Here is a 26555-nt window from a genome sequence, read left to right on the forward strand (position 1 = left end):
TATTATTAAAGAGATCACTGTAATTAATATATAATCGCAAACTAAGAAAAGTTTTGGGAAAAAATAAAAACATTGTTCCCAGTTTCGTTTAAAAAGGCCTGACCTAGTCAGAGGTTTCAGAAGGCTTCCTTAGGAAGTGGTGGTTGGAAGGCTCTGAAGATTGAGGAGGAATTACATGAACAAAGAAATTGACATAAGGCTTGTCGTCGGGGGTATTGTAGACAGACGGAACAGTTTTATAATGGAAGAGAGTAGAAAATACAGGAAACGGCATGAAATTCAATCTTGGGGAGTCAGAAAACGATTCATAGAAGGGAGGTATTGAGTTAATTTTTAAGGACAAGGAAGATTTTTATATTTTGCTGGATAGAAATTTAAGGAAGCAGGCGGTGCACGCCTGGCAGAAGGAACACTTCAGAGGCTTTCTTTCCACTCCGTAGAAGTCTGCTTATCATTTGTGTCGTGGAGAAGGGTAGCAGTGATAGGTTAAGATGGAGAGGTAAGCAGACATCTGACGATGAGAGATGTCAGAACCATGCAGAATTTAGACTTTTATCTGTGAGCAATGGGAAACTATTTGAAGGAATCATGGAGGAATAGGACTGGATTTGCATTTATGAAATATCACTCTGTAGTACATGTGAAAAATGAATTGGGAGTTGAAGTGAGTTTGAAAGTAGGGAAACCAATTAGGGGAATAGGGCAATTATTTTGATAGTCCTTTCAGAAAATGACGAGGACCTGAGGTAGAGTTGTGACTGGGGGGATGAGCAGAAGGGAGAGTTTTGAGAGATTGAGAATTAGAATAAAGTTTTATGACCCATAGGAGGTGGACGATGAGGAAGAGAAATGTAGAATAAGGTAGGCTTTCTGTCTTGGTGACTGAAAAGATTGAAAATATGAAGGAAGCATGGCCTGATTTTTGCTTTTGAAGGTAGTGGGGAAAATGGAGACAAAGGATTTCAGTTTGGATATGTTGACTATTAGGCGGTTGAAGACTCTATGCCAATGTGGAGGCAATGAGAATTTTCTGGGCTGGAAATGCAAATCTGAGACATATCAGTACGTAGATGGCAGTTGAAGCCCACAGGATGGTTTTTTTTTTGCTGGATTTTCTCCTCTTCTCCTCTTCTCAATGCGAACATCTTATACATTGTGTTACAGCTGAAAAGTTACTTCCCCCAGCAGGCTTTCTCTCATCCCAGAGTAGGTTAGGTGCTCTCCTCACACGCTGAGCTGAGCCTTATTGATACTCAGCACTCTCCTTAAATATTTGTCTTCCCAGCAGCAACAGTGAGGGCAGGGACTGTCCCTTCTGGGTATCCAATGTTTAGCAGACTGCTTGACACATGGGAGACTAACATATATTAAGTAATACATGTTGATTGATTGAAGAAATGAATGAAAAAGATTGTTCAGGGAAAACGAGTGCAGTGAAAGAAAAAACGTTCAGTGTCAAATTGGGAGGGAGATTAAATAAGATGGACTTTTAAAGTGTCTTTTAAGAGGAAATTTCTGATCTTTGCCATTAATGTTTGTTGTATTTCCTTTTGACATTTTTATTGGTATGTAGTTAAAAAAATTCAACATAGTTATTCTAGATTATACAAAATGTATTGTTTCCCACTTAATATTTTTTTTTTTGAGACGGAGTCTCGCTCTGTCACCCAGGCTGGAGTGCAGTGGCCGGATCTCAGCTCACTGCAAGCTCCGCCTCCCGGGTTTACGCCATTCTCCTGCCTCAACCTCCCGAGTAGCTGGGACTACAGGCGCCCGCCGCCTCGCCCGGCTATTTTTTTGTATTTTTTAGTAGAGACAGGGTTTCACCGTGTTAGCCAGGATGGTCTCGATCTCCTGACCTCGTGATCCGCCTGTCTCGGCCTCCCAAAGTGCTGGGATTACAGGCTTGAGCCACCGCGCCCGGCCCCCACTTAATATTTTAACGAGCATTTTTCTCATTGTTGAAATGTCTCTATTTTTAATTTAGGCTTTCTTTTATTTTTATAGGTTAAGCAGTAACTTTGTAGGCATTTTTTGCTATATAGCAGTGAATTTTATTCATACAGAGATGGTTTCAGAATTACCATCACCTTGTCCTTACACTCACTCCTTCACATGTGCAGAGTCATTTAACGATGTGACGTTACATATAAGATTCAGATGTCAACCTTTTGGAGCCCACCATAGGGTGGAAGAGACAGACATGCACACAATTAATTAAAAATGAGAATAAAAAGTATTCTAACAGAAGTCTATGCTAAGTACTATGAGTCTAAAGTGAGCGAACACCCTATTCATTTTTGCTAAAGCTAGATACCTGCCATCAGGATGACATTTTAAAAATTAAAGGCAGGTATGTTCTTTTTCACATAATATAACATTTATTTTTGAATGGATAGTCATCTTTTGTTAATGCCCTTAACTGTAAGCTTCAGACCATATGTTTTCTTACCCCTGTGCTTATAAGGAAGGGAAACTAGGATTTATTAATTGTGATGTGCCGGGTGCTGTACTAAGTGAAATTATTCATATCATTTACTTTTTACATGTAAGTGTAGACTCATATATGTTTCTTTTCTGTTAATACTTTGGGTTATAAATTAGTACTACCTTATTTATTTTGTTGCTTAAATTTTTCTGGCTTTGGCCGCTCAGGGTTCTTTCAGGTTGGCTCCAGAGTCTCCTTGACATGCCCCCATCCTTTTTTCATTTGTTTGTTTTTTTTATTCAACTTTTATTTTAGATTCATGGTGTACACAGGTAGGTTTGTTATCTGAGTATATTGCATGATGCTGAGGTTTGGGGTACAAATGATCCCATCACCGAGATACTGAGCATGGTACCCAATAGTCAGTTTTCAACTTTTACTCCCATCCCAACTTTCCCCCCAGTCTGCAGTGTCTATTGTTGCCATCTTTACTTACATGAGTACCCAATGTTTAGCTTCCACTTATAAGTGAGAAAATGTGGTATTTGGTTTTCTGTTCCTGCATTAATTCACCTAAGTTAATGGCTCCAGCTACATCCATGTTGCTACAGAGGACATGATTTCATTCTTTTTTAAGGCTGTGTAGTATTTCATGGTGTGTGTGTACCACGTTTTCTTTATCCAATCTACCACTGATGAAAACCTAGGCTGATTCTATGACTTTGCTATGGTGAATAGCACTGTGATAAACATGTGAGTGTGTGTCTTTTTGGTAGAAAAATTTGTTTTCTTTTGGATATATACCCTGTAATGGGATTGCTGGGTTAGATGATAATTTTATTTTAACTTCTTTGAGAAATCTCCAAATCGCTTTCCACAGTGACTGAACTAATTTACATTCCCACCAGCAGTATATAAGCATTCCCTTTTCTTTGCAGCCTCAACCAGCATCTGTTGTTTTTTGACTTTTTAATCATAGCCATACTGACTGGTGTTAGATAGTATCTCATTATGGTTCTGATTTGTATTTCTCTGATGATTAGTGATGCTGAGCATTTTATTTATATATTTGTTGTTGTCCACTTGTATGATTTTGAGAAGCATCTGTTCATGTCTTTTACCCATTTTTAATGGGGTTATTTTCTTATTCAATTGTTAAAGTTCCTTTTAGATTCTGGATATTAGACCTTTGTTAGATGCTTATCGTGAATTACATTGACCAATTGTTTTTCTCTCAACACTCAGCTGAATAGGCTCCCTAAGGCAAAAAGGGAATAAAGAAGTAGCTCAAAGGGGACATTTTGGAGGCTGGGGTAGAGGGCATGTCATGGAGCAAGCATCAGATGGCCCTGTTGGCTCTGAAGAGGGATGTGGGGGTCTGGGAATTCCAGCTGCGGAGGCTGGAGGGGAGTGCCTGGAGGAGGGTATCTTGAGGCCAACAGCACCCCTCCTTTGTAACATCCCCTGGTGTCAACTGACAGCATAGTTATTCTTAAAACTAGGACCTTGAAAGGTGACTTGTAGATGTAGAACATCCATATATACTATGTTCCAGTGTCCAATGAAGCTGTTACTTAATTTTTCCATGCTAATGTTAAAATGCTATGACATAGAAAATAACACTTGTAGATAATCTCATACTGTCTTTTTACGAATAGTTTACTCTCTTCCTCTCCTCTCCTCACTGTCTTTTCCCAGATCTGTTACATGCGATAAAAACAACTGACTGAGTCCCAATTCTCTTTAAATGCCTTGTGGCAGCAGTAATGAGAGATAATGACCACCCCTAAAATGTTTCCAGTTAAAGGAAGGAAGAATATGATAGCACTTGAGTTGTGTTCTTCAGTTGTTTTTCATATGCACATCTGATCTTCTCAACAAAGGTAGTGGTTTCTTTCTCTGCCTCTCACTGAGCAAGTCATCGGAGTGCTATGTATAGAGTAAGGCCTTAATAAATATGTGTTCAGTTGACAGGAGCAGGAGCCAGGGGCTGAACTGATCTCACAGTATAATGTCAGCTCCTGAATAATTGAGCATGGTCTGTGTGATTAATGTATTTATGTATTCGGCTGGTATTAGCAATATCCTCCCTGCCACTTTCCTGCCTGTGTCTGTCATCTGTCAGTCATGCATTTGTAGAAAGACTCTATAATGGGTGCTTGTTAATAAAACAAGCAAGAGAAGGCATGTGCTGGAATAAATGTGTTGGGGAGTTATTGATTTGAAAATATTTAAACAATTCATGGAAATGTTCTGCTTCATATGTATACATGGAATGTATATACAGACCATCAACACTTTCTCAGTATCAACAGCTGAGATTTAAAAACGATATCCTCATGAGATGGTAAATTGACCAGAAACTATATCAGCAAGGCTAGCTTTTGTTGTTGTTGTTATGTTTCTTAGGAATGTAACACACAATTAGTAACAAAAAGGTCTCCATTCAAGGTCACAAATGATGTCTTATTTAACGGAAATGCATTGCGAAAGCAATAAGCAATGATTTCCTGTTAACCACAATAATCCCAGCTGGAAAACATCACTAGAAGAAATTATAAGTAACTCTTATTTAGTTACTAGGAAGAGAGACAAAACATTTTCTTGGATGACTCTTCCATATTTTTTAATCCCAGGAGGTGGAAGCAGGGGTACAGCCAATTAGGATTATTCTGTTTTTACATGCACACTAATATAGAAAGAATCTTGTTGGTCACATCCACTTAGATTTAGCTGGATTATGTACAATACCTAACAAGATACTCAAGGCAGCACTTTTTAGCAAAAGGGTTTGTATGAGAATTGCTTGAATCACACACATTGTGGAGGATAATAAGTAATGTTTATGTTTATGAAGCAGATATAGTAATCTGTGCTTACACTGTGAGCTTTTTAAACCGCATCTAGAAATTTGGCATCTGTCCACTGGCCAGAAGTAGTTAGTCATCCCTAATGGAGCCCGCGTTGTTTTGTTGGTGCAGTTCTCTGGGGTTCTACTTTATCCTGATTTCTGGATCCATTCCACACTGTCTTGATCTATTTCTTCTGAAACTCCGGCTGCTGGACTCTAGAGAATTGTGGTTCTTGTTGCTAGGAAAATGGTCAGGATTTTAATATTCTTACTGCGGGTTCTTTTGGGTCAAGTCCTTACTGCTACAGGCCTTGCTAAGCCCACCCTTCTAGGTGTATTGTGGGGGCTGTCCTTGCCTTTGCTGGTGTCTTTCTCTACTCCATCCTCAGCTATCTGGAGTGCCTTCTATTCATGTACTTGTGGAATAGAAGGGGTAATATTTAATTCTTATGTGAAAGAAATTGTTTTTGCAGAGAAAGATTTGCTGGAAATATATGGAAGACTAGTTCCTTCAGAAACTATTTCTGACTTAGTCTGAGATCTGGGAACAGGGACTCCTAGGTTTCTTTACTTTTGCACATTCATAATCATAGCTATACTATGCTACTAGGATCAAAGGACCTTTCACCAATCCTGTCAAGCTACTTAATGTGTGAGTTAAACTTTTTAATAAGATATATTTTATTCAACCTTGTTCATTCATTCAATTTTAGGGTTACAGTTCTAAAAGCTTCCCCTTTTTGTGACTCCTAGGCTCCTTCTGCAATTTCACCATTCAACTCAATATTGGACCAAGATGGACACCTGACTCAAAGGCACTAAATGCATTCACTGGCTAACAGACAGTCAGATTCTGTTTCTGGGAACTTAAGGGATTCAGAAGAATCATTTGGTAGTGACCAGTGGCTGTACATATAGCTACAAAGACTTCACTCTAGTGGTTATGTTGGAACTTTGGTTGGCTTAGCATCGGTTAGATTCCATCCGCAATAAAATGACCCAAAGAGTCTGGTACTATGATTGGTACGGTAAGCGATTCATTTCTACACCAGGAATAGGGAGTAGGAAACAACAATAAATGTCACCACACACTGGCTACTATTAGAGAATTTGATTGTATTATTTACCTATTTACTGACTTTTCTTCCCTGTGTTAACAGTTGTAAGTCATAGAGGCTAAGGTTATTTGAGTAAGTAACCTGAGATTTGAGATGCAAGAATCATGTACTCATTTCTAGAAAAATGACAAAGAAGTCTCGAGGTAGGCTAGTTTTGGAATATAATTAAATTGAAACTGGACTTGGGATGGTGGCTATACCTAGTATTATAAAGCAATTTTGCTAAGCTCATCTATTGCTTGAGAGAAATGAGCTGCAGGACAATGAAAAAGCACTGGGAGTCTTTGAAACAGCAGAGCATAGTTCTTTGGAAAAGGAACACCAGGTCAGTGTGGAAGAACGTCTTGGGTAGATCATCACTTTCATTTGACAGCTAAATAGTGGTGCTGGCGGTCCTGTTCCTCAGGGCATAAGGTAAATGCCTGAGGAATGGAAGGCTTTTATTCCCCTAAGAATGTGAAGGCTTTACTCCTAGAGGCTCTGAACTTAAGTATGGTTAAATTAAATGGAGACAATAAAACTGAAGCCAAATGGGACAGTCTCAAAAGGAAGAAATCTGTTTTATGGGGGAAAATAATGGCTACCATTTATTGTGTGCCAATATGTGCTGAGAATGGTATTAGGCAACTTTAGATTATTTCTATCCTCACAGTAAATATGCAACATAGGTATTATTATGTCTATTTTACAGACCAGGAAATTAAGGCTTAGAGAGACTGTCTCATTATTTGCTAGTAAATGGAATGAAAACCCAGGCCTTTTGATTCCAACGAGCGTCCTCATTGGAAAGAACCTCACTTTGTTAGGCTCTGGAGGACTTTTTGTATTTTGCAGTAAAATACAGAACAGAAGATAGATTATCTGTACTTTATTTTTGGATAAACGGGAAAGTATGTAACTGTGTCCTCATATATATCCTAAAACAATAACAAACAAAAATACCATTTCTTGACTAACTTTCCTAATAGCTGATTTCATTATGCTTCACTCAAAAACATTCCACTGAGTCAGTCCCCTATTGGAGGAAGTCTATACTAGTTATGTGTCCAGAATTGGTGGGTTTTTGGTCTCGGTGACTTCAAGAATGAAGCAGCGGACCCTTGCAGCTAGTGTTACAGTTCTTAAACGTGGTGTGTCTGGAATTTGTTCCTGCAGATGTTCACATGTGATCTGGAGTTTTTTCCTTCTGGTAGGTTCCTGGTTCCTGGTCTCGCTTCAGGAGTGAAGCTGCAGACCTTTGGGGTGAGTGTTATAGCTCATAAAGGCAGGGTGGACCCAAAGAGTGACCAGCAGCAAAATTTATTCTGAAGAGAAGAGCACAAGAACAACACTTCCACACCCTGGAAGGGCACTCCAAGGGGGGGGCTGCTGCTGGCTTGCGCAGCTGGCTTCATGGCCTTATCTGACCCCCCCCTCACATCCTGCTGATTGGTCCATTTTACAGAGAGCTGATTGGCCCATTTTACAGAGCGCTGATTGGTCTGTTTTGACAGGGTGCTGATTGGTGCATTTACAAACTTTGAGCTAGACACAGGGTGCTGATTGGTGCATTTACAAACCTTTAGCTAGAGACAAAAGTTCTTAAAGTCTCCACCTGATTCAGAGGCCCAGCCAGCTTCACCTCTCAGCAGTATTGGCTGCCCAGCTTCACCTCTCACCAGTACTCGCTGCCCGGGCGCTCCAGGCAGCCCAGAGGGAGCTCCTCCCACCATCAAGCCCAGCAGGTCCGGCGGGGCGCCTGGCCGAATGCGGGGCCCGCTGAGCCCGCATCCACCCGGAACCCGCGCCTACCGGCGCGCAACCCGGGCTCCCTACCCGGCACCTCTCCCTCCACACCTCCCCGGAGCAAAGGGAGCCGAGGGAGCGGCTCCGGCCTGGGCCAGCCCCAGAGAGGGGCCCCACAGCGCAGCTGCAGTCCGAAGGGCTCCTCAAGCGCGGGGCGGCCAGAGCGGACGCCGAGGCAGAGGAAGCACCGAGAACGATCGGAGGCTGCTGGCAGGTTGTCACCTCTCACTTAGATTGGCATTCAAAATCCTTGGCCTGTGTGGTGTCTGAAATTCTCAATGTGGACCCGACCGATCTGATCCTATCCTATCCCATCCCACTTTTCTAGATGGTTCTCTAGAAAACCACTGCATTCAGATCTGTTTTTCTGCTTTTTCTCTTTTCTATTTCTTACCACCACCAGCCATCAGCAGAGCCTCCACTATCAAATTTGTGAAACACTCCTCAATTGCTTGATTCTTGCTCAAGCTGGCATGTCTATTCAGTGGCACAGTCCGTATTTAAATCCAGTTTCATCTGATCCCAAGGTCTGTTCTTTCTGCTGTTTCAGGAGCTCTTTTATTAAAGGACGCTGTTGAGTTTTCTCTTGGATGATAGATATAGGTTTTGGTTTCCTGTTTTTATTTCCAGCACTTTCTACTGCTACATTCTGATATGTTTGCTTCCAAGTGAGAGAAATAGTTTCCACCTACTGTCATGCCTAGCAGGGAGATTTCCTCAGGTTTCTAAGATGGAGCTTGGAAGTAAAATTACTCTAAAAATATTAATTTGAGCCATTGGGGTAAGAGTAGTTCTAATGCAGCAGTATATAAATGAAAGATATTTGCAAGTCTTATAGAAAAAAAAAATTAACTACCTAAGTTTAAGTTATACAAGCGTACTAGTGGCTTTAAGTGATGTCCTATGTCAAGAACAACTTTTACTGTTTATGAAATTAGATAAAAAGCACTTGGAGTCAGAAAAACTTTTGTTTACTCTCAAGTTTCTATTTATTTGTGTAATCCTGGAAAAATTATCTCAGCTTCAATTTCCTGATTTTTAAGATGGGGATAATATAACGAAGTAAGGTTCAAATGAAAATTCATGTGGAGCACATTGTGATTCATAAAACACAATACAAATATAAGGTGTAGTAATTATTATTGCTAGGAGATTTGAGAGAGAATATATGAGTCTATCTGAATGCAATTCACTTGCATGAAAAGTTTGGCTGATTATCATACCCCTAAGGAATTATTACTGTCAGTTTTGTTTGAACAATTACTGACTGATCAAGGAAAAATTATGAATCAGTTTCAATAATACACATTATTATTAGCTTTCCTGAACTAATTTAGAGCACGGAGGTCCCTCAGTGTTCAGAACTCATAACATTTATTGTTTATAACCATGGTTCACAAAATTTGACTACATCTTAAAATCACAGGAAGAAATTAAAAAGGAATCCTGGATTTCATGCTGAGATACTGTGGATCCATGTTTTTCTTTTTTAACTATCTGATGATCCAATTTACTAACCGGGTTTGGCATACATCACTAGTATATGCAAATCTTTTGATAGCCAGTGATGCTTTATCTTAGAAATGGTCATTTTTCATGTTTTGAAAGTGTTCTCAGTTACGTTGTGAGCTTTGCATCTCCACCTAAAGTGACTTGCACTGAGTATTATTGCTGATGATGTTTACATAGGGAAAAGTACTGGATTCTTCACAGGCCACAAGTAGTGGTTTGTACATCAATTATTTGAAGAGATAATAGCAAGTTTTTAATTATTCATGACACATACTTAGAAAACTTGGAACTTGAAGACACTATAGAAACTATCTGGTTCATTTGTCTTCTTCTTTTTTTTTTCTTAGATAAGGAAACTTAGGGCAAGAGAAGTTAAAAGGTTCATCTAAGGTGACCATATCGTCATCCAGGACTAGAATTCCCAGATCTTGTCTTTTTCCTTGATTCATGGTAATTGGAGAAGGTGTAATTAAAAGGCACAAATAGACAAATCCCTAATCTTAGAAGGACCTCGATCTTCTTTTACTAGAATTCTTAGTAAGTGGCAAAATGCACAGAGTACTTCAAATTTTTTTCTCTTGAATAGTATACGGTAGATTGCTATGCAGCATCTTCAAAATTCTGAAGTCAAGGAAAAATAATCTGAATCAACGGAGTGTTCATATCCTCATTTTTTGTTTTTTTTGTTTTTGTTCTCCCATGTATTACTCAGCATGGAAATTACTGCAATATTTATCCCCTCTAATGTCATTAAGGAGATGAATTCCTACTAAAGTGAACAAATTGGGTATTAGATGCATAATAAAGACCACGCACAGAAGCAAAAGAAAATCTTAACCTTGTCAAATAAAACAGTTGAGGTTTCATGAATCCATACATAGGAAAAAATTTCTCTTGTATAAATTTTTAAAAAATAGACCAGTTATGTTTCAAGACTACATCTTCTTCTTAAAATATGAAATTCCTCTTAGCATAAATGATCTGTTTCTTTGTTATTCTTACTAAACTCTTCATCTTTTCAGGCATGGATCATGTCATTTTTATATTTGACCTTCCAGTACCTACCTCATGCCTGACTGTCAAGACATAGTCTGTTGAAACAAACTGATGAGGGAAGAAAACAAAAACCTTGAAAGCTGGAGCTAAGCAATATTTTTTTTAACTTTAAAACTATTTTTATTTCCAGTAGTATCCTAATGAAAGTGTTTTTGTACTAAAATATATTTAGAAATTGGTTTGTTTTTTCAAATTAAACTAAATTTGATTTAACTTTTGACAATGAAAGACATAATGATCAAGATATGTCAATTGAAAGATTAGAAATTAGATGATTTGAAAGAGGTTATATTGAAAAACAGGCTGCTAAGATAAAAATAACAATTAGGGGGCTAAAATTCACTCTTTTGATCATTACAGGCATTGAACCAGACGATGAGAATATAACTATGAACAAAAGAGTTCCAGTTCTATGCCCTCTCCAGGGAGAAGACAGAATATACACAAACACATACTATCAGGTGGTAACTGTTAGGAAGAAAAAGGTGGAGTGAAGGGATAAATTGATGATAAGGAAAGAGTGCCTGTTAGGTAGGGCGGCCACAAGAACTTCTCTGAGGAAGTGATATTTAAGTCAGTGAAACAGTGATCACTCAGCATGAGTAATTTTTGGGGTTAATATATACAATCATGTTTACTCAATATGATTTTCATATTATATAGTAATATATACAATTAAGTTTACTCGTTATTTTTGTAAGTATAGAATAATCAAATATTTTTTAAAGTGGAATATATTTTAGATAAAATATTTAGAACGTATTTATATTTTAGAGCTCACCTCTTTTTATTACAAGCCCTCCCATTTTATAGGTGAGGAAACTGAGGTCCTGCTTTAGACAAAGACTGCTCAGGTCATGTAGCTTTTTGTTGACTAGTCACTAGAACCTGGTTTCCCAGTCCCCACGCCAATGCTTTCTTCACAATAGCAAGCTCTTCTCCCTCAGGTTTTGCATTGGAAACCTCTAAAGGGAAAAATCGGCATGATTTTGGCCCAAGAGGATGTATGGAATGGGGAAGACAAAATTTAATTCCTTCATAGAGACAACGAGAAGAAATTGTATCATGGACCAATTCCGTGTATTTAAGCCTCAGCTGTACTTTCTTAGCATGAATTGGTAGAGTAAGCTCTTTTTCTTACTGGATGTTTTCTTGAGCTGATGCCCAGTTGCTGGTATCATGGAGCCCCTAAGTGTTGAGGCCTTGAAACATTCCCTTGATTTACTCTATTCTTACAGAATAGATAACTCTGCATCTCAGGCCATTCCCTGTTTGCTTTTAGGTAACATCTGGCTGTTGATTAAAAAAAAAAGTTATCATGAAACCCAGCAAGGGCAATCAGTCAACTAGAGGCTCAGCTTGTTCATATTATGACAATTGTTTCTGCTTTAACCTTCAGATTTAAATGTATGTGGGGGCACGTGAATCTATGCTAATTGACAGGATAAATTAGACATTTTCTTCTTCACAGTGTTATGAGTTTGCTTATGTTTCTTTGAATGTTACCAATGGCAACATATTGAAGAGAAAAAATTAATGAACTCAAATAGTTTTGGGGTTTTATTTGAAAGGTTTAAGTCTGTACTAATGGGATCTTGATGTTGTAGTTCTCGTCCACTACAGTGTCCATAAAAGCATATTTTAAACACCTTAACCTATCGGCTATTTGGTATCTGAGAACAACCTAGTAGGAGGAAGGACAAGAACTTGTCTTAAAGTTGCTTTTTCATAGCAAATATATTGTTTTATCTTACCCTGTATATTTATTTCACTTGGTTTGATGCTGTGTTTGCATAATGATCATACTATTTTTTTTTATTTGGTCATTTAACATAATCCCAAACTTCTTGGAAGCTTTGTTCATTTATTTTAATTCTTTTTTTCTTTTTTTTGTTGGTTTAGGTTAACTTGAAAGCCTTGTCTTCAAGCTCGGAAGTTCTTTCTTCTACTTGTTTGGTTCTATTACTGAGACTCTTCAGTGTATTTTGTATTTATTTAAGTTTGTCCTTTGTTTCCAGAAGTTGTGATTGTTTTTTATTTATGCTATCTGTTTCTCCAGAGATTTTTCCATTCATATCCTATAATACTTTTTTTTATTTCTTTAAGTTGGACCTCACTGTTCTCCAGTGCTTCCTTGAGTAGCTGAATAGTCATCTGAATTCTTTTTCTGGCAATTCAGAAATTTCTTCCTGGTTTGGATCCATTGCTGGTGAGCTAGTATGATGTTTTGGAGGTGTTAAAGAACCTTGTTTTGTCATATTACCAGAATTGTTTTTCTGGTTTCTTCTCATTTTGTTAGAGTATGTCAGAGGGAAGACCTGGGGTTCAGGAGCTGCTGTTCAGAATCTTTTGTCCCACGAGGTGCTCCCTTGATGTGGTGCTCTCCTGTTTCCCCCAGGGATGGGGCTTCCTGAGAGCTGAACTGCAGTGATTGTTATTTCTCTTCTGGATTTAGCCACCCAGCAGAGCTACTGGGCTCTGGGCTGGTACTTGGGAGTGTCTGCAAAGAGTTCTGTGATGCAGTTTGTCTTCAGATCTCTCAGCCGTGTATACTAGCACCTGCTCTGGTGGAGGTAGCAGGGGACTGAAGTGGATTCTGTGAGGGTCCTTGGCATTTTTGTTTAGTGAGCTAGTTTTGTGTTGGTTGCCCTCCAGTCAGGAGGTGGTGCCTTCAAGAGAGCATCAGCTTCAGTAGTGTAGGAGGATACAAGCTTGCCCTAGGGTCTCCTGGATAAATATTTGGGTTTCTCAGGAGGTGGGCAAGGACATAGAGCTACCAAGAGATTATGTCCTTTTATGTCTGGAATTGGTTCATTCCGGTGGGTTCTTCGTGTCGTTAACTTTAAGCATGAAGCCACGGACACTTGCAGTGAGTGTTACAGTTTTTAAAGATGCTGTGTCCGGAGTTTATTCCTTCAGATGTTCAGATGTGTTCAGAGTTTCTTCCTTCTGATGGGTTTGTGGTCTCGCTGACTTCAGGAATGAAGCCATAGACCCTTGTGGTGAGTGTTACAGCTCATAAAGGTAGTGCGGACCCAAAGAGCAGCAGCAAGATTTATTGTGAAGAGCGAAAGAACAAAGCTTCCACAGCGTGGAAGGAGACCCGAGCGGGTTGCCGCTGCTGGCTCAGGTGGCAGGCTTTTATTCCCTTATTTGGGCCCACACATGTACTGCTGATTGGTCCATTTTACAGAGTGCTGATTGGTTGTTTTTACAGAGTGCTGACTGGTGCATTTACATACCTTTAGCTAGACACAGAGTGCTGATTGGTGTGTTTACAATCCTTTAGCTAGACAGAAAAGTTCTTCAAGTCCCCACCTGACCCAGAAGCCCAGCTGGCTTCACCTCTGAATCCCCCCCCTACATAGGACACCTCAACTGCTGTTGGGAATTGGGCATGACCGTTCTAGCTACTTCCTGCTCAATAGGAGTGAAGAAAGGGCCCTGCAGTTGTAGTGTCCTCCAGAGGGGAACTCTTTAGGCCAGTGAAAGGGCCAGTGGGTCGGTCTATGGGTCCTCAATAGGAGGAGTTGAGCTCATTTGGGGTTCCATTTTTAGGACCATCTGTAGCTTGATGGCCTCGATTCTAGAGGAAACAAATTTAACAAGGCAGTTAAAAAGACAGGGCCCGAACACAAGTAATAGCAAGATGGCTGCCACGGGACCTAGAAAGGGGAGAAGCCATGTTGCCCAACTCCAGAGGTCGGTATAAGAATTTGAAAGGCGTTGTCTGATTTCAGAAGCCTTTTCCTGTAAATGCTGGTTGGCATCTTGTACTAGTACTATCCCTGACTGGTTAGAGTAAAAACAACACTCTTCCCCTAAGTAGGTGCAAAGTCCTCCTTTCTCAGCAGTGAGGAGGTCTAGGCCTCAGCGGTTTTGGAGAGTCACTGCTGTCAAAGAGTCTATTTGGGATTGTAGTTATCGTCCCTACTGGATAGATTTTGTTATTTCTTGCAAACTGAGAAATCCTTTGAGAGTGTGTGGTAGTAAGATAATGCATGTTACACTGCTAACTTTTAGCGAATTTTACTTTAGTTGAAAACCTTGTAAATTTGAGATTTTAATTTTTTGTTGCTATTAATAAAACTTTGTTCAGTCTGTATTAGCTTAGAATTGGTATAGATGGCTCCTTCCGGATTCTGTAAGTACTTTAAGACTTGGCTGAGTGCAAACAACTTGCTCGTTTGAGCAGACAAATTATTAGGCAATTTTCCTAACTGCTTCTACAAGAGTTTCCTTATTACTTACTGAATACCCATTGTGTCTTTTTTTTTTTTTTCCTTAATTGCCTGGGAGGAACCATCTATCCTCCTGTCCTGAAGGGAGTTCCTCCTAGATCAGGTCGGACTTTTGTGTGGTAATTAATTAAGATTTAGATCCCCTGTTAGGAAACCTGCTGGGTTAAGGATTTTTGATAGGAAGACTATGGGTTGTCAGTGGCCTCAGTGCTTTCGGGCTATGCCTTTGTTTGCACTGACGACAAGGTGGTATTAGAGTGTTATAGGGTCACGGAGAAGACCTTCAATTATCAGTTATAGGTTTTAAATTTACCCTCGGAGAAGACCTTCAATTATCAATTATAGGTTTTAAATTTACCCTGGCTTTTAAAAGGAATAGGGTACACTGTTTTTTCTTTACTACTTCTATCTCTTTCTCTCTCACTTCTCTTTCTGTCTCTCTTTGACTCTGTCTCTTTTTCTTTCTCTCTTTCTTTCTCTCTTTGTCCCTCTGTCTCTTCCTCTCTCTGACTTTCTGTCTCTTTCCTTCCTGCTGGTCTTTCCCTGCCTCTGCCAGCCACTTACACTGCTGTTCTCCCCTCTCCTCCTTTTTGATGACTTTGGCAGTGTAAGACTGCCACCTCCTTGGGTGTTTGCACTGCATGCAATAATTTCATGATTTCCTTCTGGTATTTAATGGGAATTCCCCCAGAGGTTAGGAACCCCCTTTCTTTCCATATTGCAGCTTGGGCATGTAAGATTAGATAAGCATACTTGTTATCTGTATACACATTTGTTCTTTTTCCCTTTCCCAGTTCTAAGGCTTGGGTAAGTGCTACCAGTTCTGCTAACTGGGCGCTGATCCCTAGGGGAAGAGGCTTACTTTCAAGTACTGTTACATCACTAACTGTGGCATAAGCTGCCCTTCATATCCCATTCTCCACAAATAGACTTCCGTTGGTGTACAGGTTAAGGTCAGGATTAGCTAAGGGGACTTCTAAGAGATCATCTCAGGCGGCGTAAGTCTGGACTATAATTTGGTGGCAGTCATCCTCGATTGGTTCCCCATCCTCTGGGAGAAAAGTAGCAGGGTTGAGGGCCACACACATACATATTTGAAGCACCGGTCCCTCAAGGAGTAGCGCCTGGTATCTAAGTAGGCGGTTGTCTGATAGCCATAAACTTCCTTTGGCACCTAGTATGCCATTTACATCATGAATAGTCCAGACAGTGAGATCCTTTCCTCGTATTATTTTGATAGCCTCTGACACTAAGATGGCCACTGCCGCAACTACCCTTAAACAGCGAGGCAAGCCTTTTGCTACTACATCAGTTTCCTTACTTAGGTATGCCCCTGGTTGTGGGGTTGTCCCACGAGTGTGAGTAAGGACTCCAAGAGCTATCCCTGCTCTCTCTCTCATGTATAAAGAGAATTTTTGTCCTGTGGGAAGGCTTAAAGTTGCAGCTTGTACTAGGGCCTGCTTTAAGGTTTTGAAGGCTGTTTCTGCCTCTGGTTCCCATTCTACTAGATGAGTATTTGCCCTCTGGGTCTCCTTGATTAGAGTATAAAAGGGCCTGGTTATCTCACTCTATCTGGGGATCCATAGTCGGCAAAAGCCGGTGATTCCAAGGAACTCCTGCAACTGTTTTAATGCCTTAGGGTGAGGATAAGCCAGTATAGGCTGTATTCATTCCTTGCTGAGGGCCCTGGTCCCTCTGGCTAAGATTAGGCCTAGATATTTGACCTGCTGTAGTCAAAGCTGGGCCTTTGACCTAGACGCCTTGTACTCTTGATTAGCTAGAAAGTTCAAGAGATCTAGAGTAGCCTGCTGGCATGAGGCTTCTGAACTGGTAGCCAAAAGTAAATCATCCACATACTGAAGGACTAGAGTGCCTGGACTTGAGAAGTGGCCTAGATTTTGAGCCAGTGCCTGACCAAACAGGTGAGGGCTATCCCTAAACCCTTGGGGCAAGACCGTCCAGTAAGTTGGGACATGTGGTTTGTGGGATCCTCAAAGGCAAAGAGAAACTGGGAGTCAGAGTGCAGGGGAATACAGAAGAAGGCATCCTTGAGGTCCAGAACAGTGAACCATTCTGCCTCCTCTGGTATTCGAGAGAGCAGGGTATAGGGGTTGGGTACAACTGGATATAGAGGAATTACTGCCTCATTGATGAGTCTAAGATCTTGCACTAGTCTCCACTGATCATTTGGTTTTTGTACTCCTAGAATTGGGATGTGCAGGGACTGCTGCCTTTCCTTACTAAGCCTTGAGCTTTTCAATATTCAACAATATCCTGTAATCCTTTATGAGCTTCAGGCCTTAAGGGATATTGCCTTTGATAAGAAAAAGTGGTGGGATCTTTTAGTCTCATTTGGACTGGGCGGGCATTTTTTGCCCTTTCAAATTGTCCTTCCAATGCCTAGATTTCAGGGTTGATTCCCTCCTCAAGTAGGGGACTAAAAATGGGTAACTTGTTCCCCATATTCATGTAGATAATAGCTCCAGCTTTGGCTAATATATCCCCTTCCTAACAAGGGTATGGGACTTTCAGGCATAACAAGAAAGGTGTGTGAAAAGAGCAAAGTCTCCCAATTACAACTGAGGAGGTGGGAGAAACACCTGGTTACAGGCTATCCCAGGTTCCTTGGATGGTAACGGACCTTAAGGACAGTCGTCCAGGACAGGAGATTAACACTGAGAGAAGGTCATGCTAGTGTCCAGGAGGAAGTCAATTTCTTGGCCCTCAATGGTTAAATGAACCCAGGGCTCAGTGAGGATGATGACATGAGCTGGCACTTGCCCCGGGCCACCCTCAGTCCTGTTGTTGAACCATCTGGTTGGGGGCTTCTGGCCCAGAGAACCTTTGTCCTCTGGGGCAATGCACCTTCCAGTGATTGCCTCAGTATAGTGGACATGGGTGAGGGGGCTTGTTTCTCATTGGACAATCTTTTTAAAGATATACTTGTAAACCACACTGATAACAAGCCCTACCGGGTGATTGGGCTGCTCCATTATTTTGTCCTCGCTTAACCACCAAAGTCTGTTTTGTCTGAGGGCCATGACTAAGGCTGCAGCCTTTCTCTGATCTCACTTTTCCTTTTGGGCCTGTTCCTCTTGGTCCCTATTTTAGGATACTGAGGTTGCCAGGTTTAATAATGCCTCTAGATTTTGTTCAGGGCCCAGGGCTCACTTTTGGAGCTTTCTCCCGATATCTGCGGCTGATTGGGTAATAAACTTATCTTTTATGATCAATTGACCCTCGAGTGAGTTAAGTGACGAGAGTATATTTTCTTAAGGCCTCCCATAGCTGCTTGAGGAATGCAGAAGGATTCTTCCTTTCCCTGAGTTATGGTGGACATCACTGAATAATTCATGGACTTTTTCCTAATTCTCCTTAGTCCTTCTAGAACACAGGTCAATAGATGTTTTGCAACTCCAGTCCCCATGATCTGAGTTGAGGTTCCAGTGGGGATCCATACCGGGGATGGCTTGCTGACTGGTAAAGAATTTGTCCCTTTTTTCGGCTGTCATTCTATCATTTACTTGACTAAGATACCAGGTATCTCCAAACTCTTGGGCTGCAGCTAAACCCATATTCTTTTCATTAAAGGCCAGGGTTTGATCTAACAATAGCATGACGTCTCTCCAAGTGAGATCGAAGGTTTGCCATAGACCCTGTAGGACATCTATGTACCTATTAGGATCATCTGAAAACTTCCCCAGGTCTGCCTTGTTCTGCTTTAAATCAGAGAGGGAGAAGGGACATGTACCCAGGTGGGCCAAATTCTCCTCCCCCCTACAGCTTGAAGGGGACGTAACCAATAGCCCGGGGGTTTTTGTGGTCCTTTGGAGACTTCTTTGCTTATTTCCTTCTGGGCAGGGGAGATTAGAGGTGGTTTATCATTAATAGAAAGGGGAGCTGTAGGGAGGCTAGAATATGGGGGTGAGCAGAGAGGTCCTCCTGTGGGATGTAAATTGCAAGCTTTGCATAGTTGTGTGTTCTCCTTTAATGAAAATAAAGCTTGGCCTTAAGGTATTTCACTCCATTTGCCTTCCCTCTTCCAGAAAAGGTCAAGCTGCAGGACAGTATTATAGTTTATACTTCTCTCAGGTGGCTATTTTTCCCCATCAGAGAGAGAATATTTGAGGCCAGGCCATAGTGCAGAAAAGAATGAGCCACCTCTTTTTCAGGGTTTGCGGGTCAAATTGATTCCAATGGCTTAGGATGCATTTCAAGGGTGAGCCTGTTGATGATGCCTGAGTGTTTCCCACCTGAAAGACAAAACCACCTGTGGTTTTGGTTTGTTTCTCCCCCTACCCAAAACCCCACAACGGTCCCTGGACCCTGCTGATCAGCACAGCTGCACTCACTGACGCAGCAGCAGAAACACTAGTTTTCCTCCTAGACCACAAGGAGGACTGAGGAATGTTGGATTTAGTGGCCCTTACTGAGGCATTCTTGAAAACCTGCACCTTTGCCTGTTCTCCTAGACCACAAAGAGGACCGAGAAAAATCGGATTTAGTGGCCCTTACTGATGCATTCTTGAAAACCTGTTAGAGTCCTAAGCATTCTCCTGTTAGTATTGGGACTTTACCCCTGTCCTATAAAGATGTTATGCCCCAAAAATGAAGTGGAGGGCCATACTCTGAGGGAGGGAAGGAATCTCCAGAGTTGGAAGAGTGATGCCTTTTGTCCTCACTTGAACAGGAAGGATATCATTTCTGAGACTCCCCATATTCTAGCTTCAGGAATAGCTTTTGTTAGGTCTGCTAGTCTGAGGAGGGATCCCAAAATTCCAGATACTTCCCCCCACGATAGGGCTTTGGGCAAAAATTATGTCTTTCTGATTGGTGAGCCCAGGTGCTTAAAGAAGGGAATAGAGTCCTGGAGTTTACACTAGAAATCATTCTTACAGGAGAAACTAGAAAAGCAGTAGAAACAAGGAGTGGTTTTTAGTAGCGGGACAAGCCTTGGAGAAGAGAAGTGAGAGGAAGTTTGTCTGACAGGCATTAGAACCCAGGAGGCAAGGGTCGCTTGGGTGACAGGACTTTGAGAGTTCCGCTTGTGGCCGCAGGGTCAACCAACTTGCTGTCAGGACCCCGGAGCTGAATGGCTTTCCTCTCTGTTGACCCTCAGCTCAGCCCAGAAGTACAGGAAAAGCAGCAGCTTGTTCTAGGCAAACCAATGCTCCCAACTCCAAACAGCTGGGAATTGTTAGAGAGTCCTTTCCCAGAAAGCCTGACACCTGTGTCTTCAGTCTGCCAGCCACGCTAGTTGCTTTTAACTGACTGAGAGTTTCCCGGTATTAAGCCCCCAAATTCTAAGGAAAAATAGGACAGAATAGCTAGTGAAAGGGGTCCAGTGGTGCTTACTGCTTGGCAATAGTTGAAAAATAGGACAGAGTAGCTAGTGAAAGGGGTCCAGTGGTGCTCACTGCTTGGTAATAGTTGATAGTCCCTTCATGGTTGCCAAAATGTGTCCAGAATTGGTTCCTCCCAGTGGGTTCTTGGTCTCACTGACTTCAAGCATGAAGCCATGGACCCTCATAGTGAGGGCTACAGTTCTTAAAGATGCTGTGTCCGGAGTTTGTTCCATCCTTCAGATGGTCAGATGTATCCGGAATTTCTTCCTTCTGGTGGGTTTGTGGCCTCGCTGACTTCAGAAATGAAGCCACAGACCCTCGTGGTGAGCGTTACAGCTCATAAAGGTAGTGCAGACCCAAAGAGTGAGCAGCAGCAAGATTTATTGTGAAGAGCAAAAGAACAAAGCTTCCATGGCGTGGAAGGGGACCCCAGTGGGTTGCCGCTGCTGGCTCTGGTGGCCGGCTTTTATTCCCTTATTTGGCCCCACCTGTGTACTGCTGATTGGTCCATTTAATAGAGTGCTGATGGGTCTGTTTTTACAGAGTGCTGATTGGTCCATTTAATAGAGTGCTGATGGGTCTGTTTTTACAGAGTGCTGATTGGTCCATTTAATAGAGTGCTGATGGGTCTGTTTTTACAGAGTGCTGATTGGTGCGTTTACAAACCTTTAGACACAGAGCACTGATTGGTGTGTTTTTACAGAGTGCTGATTGGTGCGTTTACAAAGCTTTAGCTAGACACAGAGTGCTGATTGGTGTGTTTACAATCATTTAGCTAGACAGAAAAGTTCTTCAAGTCCCCACCGACCCAGAAGCCCAGCCAGCCTCACCTCTCACTTTGTCTTCAGCTACCAGAGCAGGTAGAGACAGACCATCAGGTTTGGGGAGGGTTTGGCGTGTCTGAGCTCAGACTCTTCTTGGACAGGGCTTGCTATGGCTGCTGTGGGGGATGAGGAGGTTGTTCTCCAGTCAATGAAGTTATGTTCCCAGGGGGATTATGGCTGCCTCTGCTGTGCCATACAGGTCATCAGGGAAATTGGGGAAAGCTGGCAGTTACAGGCCTTACCCAGCACCCATGCAGCCTGAAAGGCCAGTCTCACTCCTACCATGCCCCCCCAACAGCCCCGAGTTTATTTCCAGACAGCAAATGAGCAGGGCTGAGAACTCGCCCCAGGCTATAAGCCTCCCCACTGAGAAAGCAAGCAGGACTTTCAGGTTTCCTGCCTCCCTGCCTGCCACAGCTTCTGTCCTGTGTCTGCACTCCTAGTTCACCCCTCCTCTGGGTTCCGTCTCAGAAGCTTGGCGTTAGGTTGAAGTTGTTACAGAGTTCAGCTGGAAGTTTTCTTCTCCCTATGGCGTTTTTCCAATTCTACTGGCAGCCCTCCCCAAGGATCCCTGTGAGACAAAGTCAGGAATGGCTTCCCTGGGGACTGAGTGCCCACAGGGCTCTTTCTGCTGCTTCCTCTGCCCCTATGTTTTGCTCGGCTCTATAAATTTATCTCAGCTCCAGGTAAGGTCAAATCCTCCAGTGATCTGGACCTGCGGATTCCCCAGTGAGGATGTGTGTTCAAGGGGAGAGGATCCCCTTTCGCACTTTCACACTTTGGGTACTCACAGGTTTTCAGCTGTGTCTGGGAGCTTGCAACGGCAATCTGCTTCCTTCAAAGGGTCTGTGGATTCTCTCAGCTTTCCTGTATGATCCTACAGGAGTTCTTGGAGCAAAAGTTCATGATGTGAGTTTGTACACATTGCTCTGTCCATCCAAGTGGGAGCTGCAAGTTAGTTCTGCCCCCATCTGCCATTTTCTCTGGTAATGTGTTAATTATTGTAAAATGTTCTAATAAGATAGACAGATGATTTTAAATAAGTTTTACCTGAACGTGGGATACGGAAAACTTCATGGATTTTAATAGTTTTCAGAAGTGCTACAAGTTATTGGAAAAACTTGTTAGGTAAAATGTCCTTTTTTTAAAAAAATTAATTTTAAAAATAATTTCAACTTTTATTTTAGATTGAAGGGATACATGCACCAGATTTGTAACCAGAATACATTGTGTAATGCTCTGGTTTGGGGTACAAATGATCTTGTCACCCAGATACTGAGCATAGTACCCAACAGTCAGTCTTTCATCCCTTACCCCACCTCATCTCTCCCTCCCCTGTCTAGTAGTCCCCAGTGTCCATTGTTGACATCTTTATATCCATGAGTACCCATTATTTAGTTCCCAGTTATAAGCGAGAACATGCAATATTTGGTGTTCTGTTCCTGTGTTAATTTACTTAGGATAATGACCTCCAGCTGCATCCATGCTGCTACAAAGGACATGGTTTTGGTCTTTTTTTATCGCTGGGTATTATTCCCTGGTATATTTTATACCATATTTTCTTTATCCAAGCTACCACTGATGGGCACCTAGGTTGATTTCATTTCTTTGCTGTTATGAGTGCTGCTGCGATGAACATGCAAGTGCATGTGTCTTTATGGTAGAACGATTTGTTTTCTTTTGGATATATACCCAGTAATAGTATTGTTGAGTTGGATGGTAGTTCTCACTTATTTGAGAAATCTCCAAACTGCTTTCCACAGTAGCAGAACTAATTTACATCCCCACCAAAGTGTATAAGTGTTTTCTTTTCTCTTCAGCCTTGCCAGTACCTGCTGTTTTTTGATTTCTTAATAATAGCCATTCTGACTTACGTGAGATGGTATCTTACTGTGGTTTTGATTTGCATTTCTCTGATGATTAGTGATATGGAGCATTTATTCATATATTTGTTGGCAACTTGTATGTCTTTGTCCGTTCATGTATTTTGCCCATTTTAAAATAGGGTTGTTTTTGGCTTGTTCAGTTGTTTTAGTTCTTTATAGAGTCTGGATATTAGACCTTTGCCAGATACACAGTTTGCAAATGTTTTCTCCCATTCTGTAGGTTGTCTGTTTACTCTGTTGATAGGTTTTTTTTGCTATGCAGAGAAGCTAAACTCTTTAATTAGGTACCATTTATCAACATTTGTTTTGTTGCAATTGCTTTTGAGGACTTATAAATTTTTTCCCAAGGTCAGTGTCCAGAATGGTGTTTCTCAGATTTTCTTCTAGGACCTTTTTAGTTTGAGATCTTACATTTAAATACTTAATTCATCTTGAGTTAATTTTTGTATATGGTGGAAGGTAGGAGTCCAGTTTCATTCTCTTGTATGTAGTGAGCTAGCTATTCCAGCACCATTTATTGAATAGGGTGTCTTTTTCACATTGCTTTTGTTGACTTTGCCAAAGATCAGATTGATGCAGGTGTGCTGCTTTATTTCTGGTTTCTCTAGTCTATTCCATTGATCTCCGTGTCTGTTTTTGTACCAGTACCCTACTGTTTTGGTTACACTAGTCTTATGATATAATTTGAAGTCGAGGAATGTGGTGTCTGACTTTGTTCTTTCTCTTTTCTTTTTTTTTTTTTTGGAGACAGAGTCTTGCTATGTCACCCAGGCTGGAATGCAGTGGCACAATCTTGGCTTACTGTAGCCTCCGCCTCCTGGGTTCCAGTGATTCTTGTGCCTCAGCCTCCCAAGTAGCTGGGACTACAGGTGTGTGCCACCACAACTGGCTAATTTTTGTATTTTTAGTAGAGATGGGGTTTCTCCATGTTGCCCAGGCTGGTCTTGAACTCCTGGCCTCAAGTGATCCACCCACCTCAGCCTCCCAAAATGTTGGGATTACAGGTGTGAGCCACTGCGCCTGGTCAGGTTTTGTTCTTTCTGCTTAGGATTGTTTTGACTATTTGGGCTCCTTTCTGGATCTATATGAATTTTAGAGTTTTTTTTTTTTCTAGTTCTGTGAAAAATATTGGTAGTTTGACAGGAATAGCATTGATTCTGTAGATTGCTTTGGGCAGTGTGGCCATTTTAATGATACAAATTATTGTAACCCATAAGCATGGAATGTTTTACTATTTTTTTGTGTCATCTCATTTCTTTCAGGAGTGTTTTGTAGCTCACCTTGTAGAGCTCTTTCACCTCCTTAGTTAGATATATTTTTAAATATTTTATTTTTTGTGGCTATTACAAATGAGACTACATTCTCTATTTGGCTCTCAGCTTGAATGTTATTGATGTGTAGAAATGCTACTAATTTTTGTATATTTATTTTGTATCCTGAAACTTTACTGAAGTTGTTTATCATTTCCAGGAGCCTTTTGGCAGAGTATTTGGGATTTTCTAGGTATATAACCATATTGTCTATGAAGAGAGATAGTTTTATTTCTTTTCTTCCTATTTGGATGCCTTTTATTTATTTCTCTTGCCTGATTGATTTGACTAGGGCTTCCAGTACTACGTTGAAAAGGAGTGGTGAGAGTGGGCTTCCTTGCCTTGTTCTGGTTATCAAGGGGAATGCCTCCAGGTTTTGCCCATTCAGTGCGACATTGACTGTGGGTTTGTCAGAGATGGCTCTTATTATTTTGAGTTATGGTCCTTTGATGCCTACTCCTTGAGGGTTTTTATTTTGAAGATGTATTGGATTTTTTTCAAAAGCTTTTTCTGTGTCTATTGAGACAACCATATGGTTTTTGTTTTTAATTCTGTTCATATGTTGAATCACACTTAGTAATTTGCATATGTTGAACCAACCTTGCCTCCTGGGAATGAAGTCTGCTTGATCATGGTTAATTAATTTCTTGATGTGTTGCTGAATTTGGTTTGCTAGTATATTTTTTTAAATGGCATTTATGTTCACGAGGGATATTGGCCTGTAGTTTTCTTTTTTGTTTTTGAATCTTTTCCAGGTTTTGGTGTCACTGTGATGCTGGCTTAGTAGAATGAGTTAGGGAAGAATCCCTCATCCTTAATTTATTGGGACAGTGTTGTTACTGACAAAGCTGGTCCCCCCAGAGAGGGGATTTTTCCCTGTTTGGTGTTACAAAGCCAATACACAAAACTGAAAGTGAGTGTCAAGTAGTACAGGCATTATTTGATGGCCATGAAAGCAAGACCATGTCTCACAAATTAACTTCTTGACAGTAAGGGGTGAACAAGTTAACATATAGGGTTTCTCTACTGAAAGTGTTGAACATTAAAAGCAGGAGGAAAAGTATTTATGACTTTTATGGAATTGGGCAGTGAAGCTTCCAAAATCAGAGTCCTGCCTTCCTTTTGTCCTTTTATGATTTCTTCTGGTCATTGTCATGGTGATTGTCAACTGTCATGGTGCTGGTAGGAGTGTCATATAGCGTAGGAATGAGATTATAATGAAGCCTGAGGTCTTTTTGAAGTCATTTGGTAGGCTATCTTGGTTCTAACCAGTCTCAGCTGATCTGGTTACAAAGGGAACTTTTTATCACAGGTGTCCTGTTTCTTAAAGATAAGCAGAATTAGGACAGGGTAGAAATTCAGCTATGTCATTAGGTATTACACCAGGTAACAGTTTTAGTAGAATGGGAACCAGCACTTTTTACATTTGGTAGAATTTGTCTGTGAATCCATCTGGTCTGGTGCTGTTCAGGGTTTCAATTTCTCCCTGATTCAATCTTGGGAGATTGTATTTCTTGGAATTTATCCAACTCCTGTAGATTTTTCTAGTTTGTATTAATAGAGGTGTTTGTAATAGTCTCTGAGAATGTTTTGTATTTCTGTGAGATTGGTTGTAATGTCTCCTTTGTCATTTCTGATTGTGCTTATTTGGATCTTCTCTCTGTTTTTCTTTGTTAATCTAGTTAGCAATCTATTGATCTTGTTTATCTCATCAAAGAATCAACTTTTGATGTTGTTCATTCTTTGTATGGATTTTTCGGGTCTTAATTGCATTCAATTCTGCTTTAATTTTAGTTATTTCTTTTTTTCTGCTAGTTTGGGGTTAGTTTGTACTTCTTTGTTTGTTGTTGTTATTCTTCTACGTGTGATGTTAGATTGTTAATTTGAGCTCTCTAACTTTTTGAGGTAGGTGTTTAGTGCTATTAACTTTCCTCTTAACACTGCCTTTGCTGCAGCCTGGAAATTTTGGTATATTGTGTCTCTGTTTTCACTTATTTCAAGTAATGTTTTTGACTTCTGCCTTAATTTCATTGTTTACTCAAAAGTCATTCAGAAGCAAATTGTTCAATTTCTATGTAATTGTATGGTTTTGAGAGGTTTTCCTGATAGTGATTTCTATTTTTATTCCACTGTGGTCTGAGAACATGACTGGTGTAATTTCAATTTTTTGACTCTATGGAGACGTGTTTTATGGTTCAG

General features: G+C 40.9%; 1 protein-coding gene across 1 annotated transcript in view; it reads left to right on the forward strand.

Annotated features, from left to right (window-relative positions):
- Positions 1–6645: 6645 nt before the first annotated feature.
- The window catches only part of LOC112426113 (splicing factor, proline- and glutamine-rich-like), a 182642-nt gene continuing 162732 nt past the window's right edge, over positions 6646–26555 (forward strand). The window contains exons 1-3 of the mRNA XM_071085362.1: positions 6646–6722; positions 7591–7639; positions 7967–8396. Of these exons, the coding sequence (XP_070941463.1) occupies positions 6646–6722; positions 7591–7639; positions 7967–8396 (556 nt within the window). The remainder of the gene's footprint in view (positions 6723–7590; positions 7640–7966; positions 8397–26555) is intronic.

This window comes from Macaca nemestrina, chromosome 19 (assembly GCF_043159975.1).
Source record: "Macaca nemestrina isolate mMacNem1 chromosome 19, mMacNem.hap1, whole genome shotgun sequence".
NCBI lineage: Eukaryota > Metazoa > Chordata > Mammalia > Primates > Cercopithecidae > Macaca > Macaca nemestrina.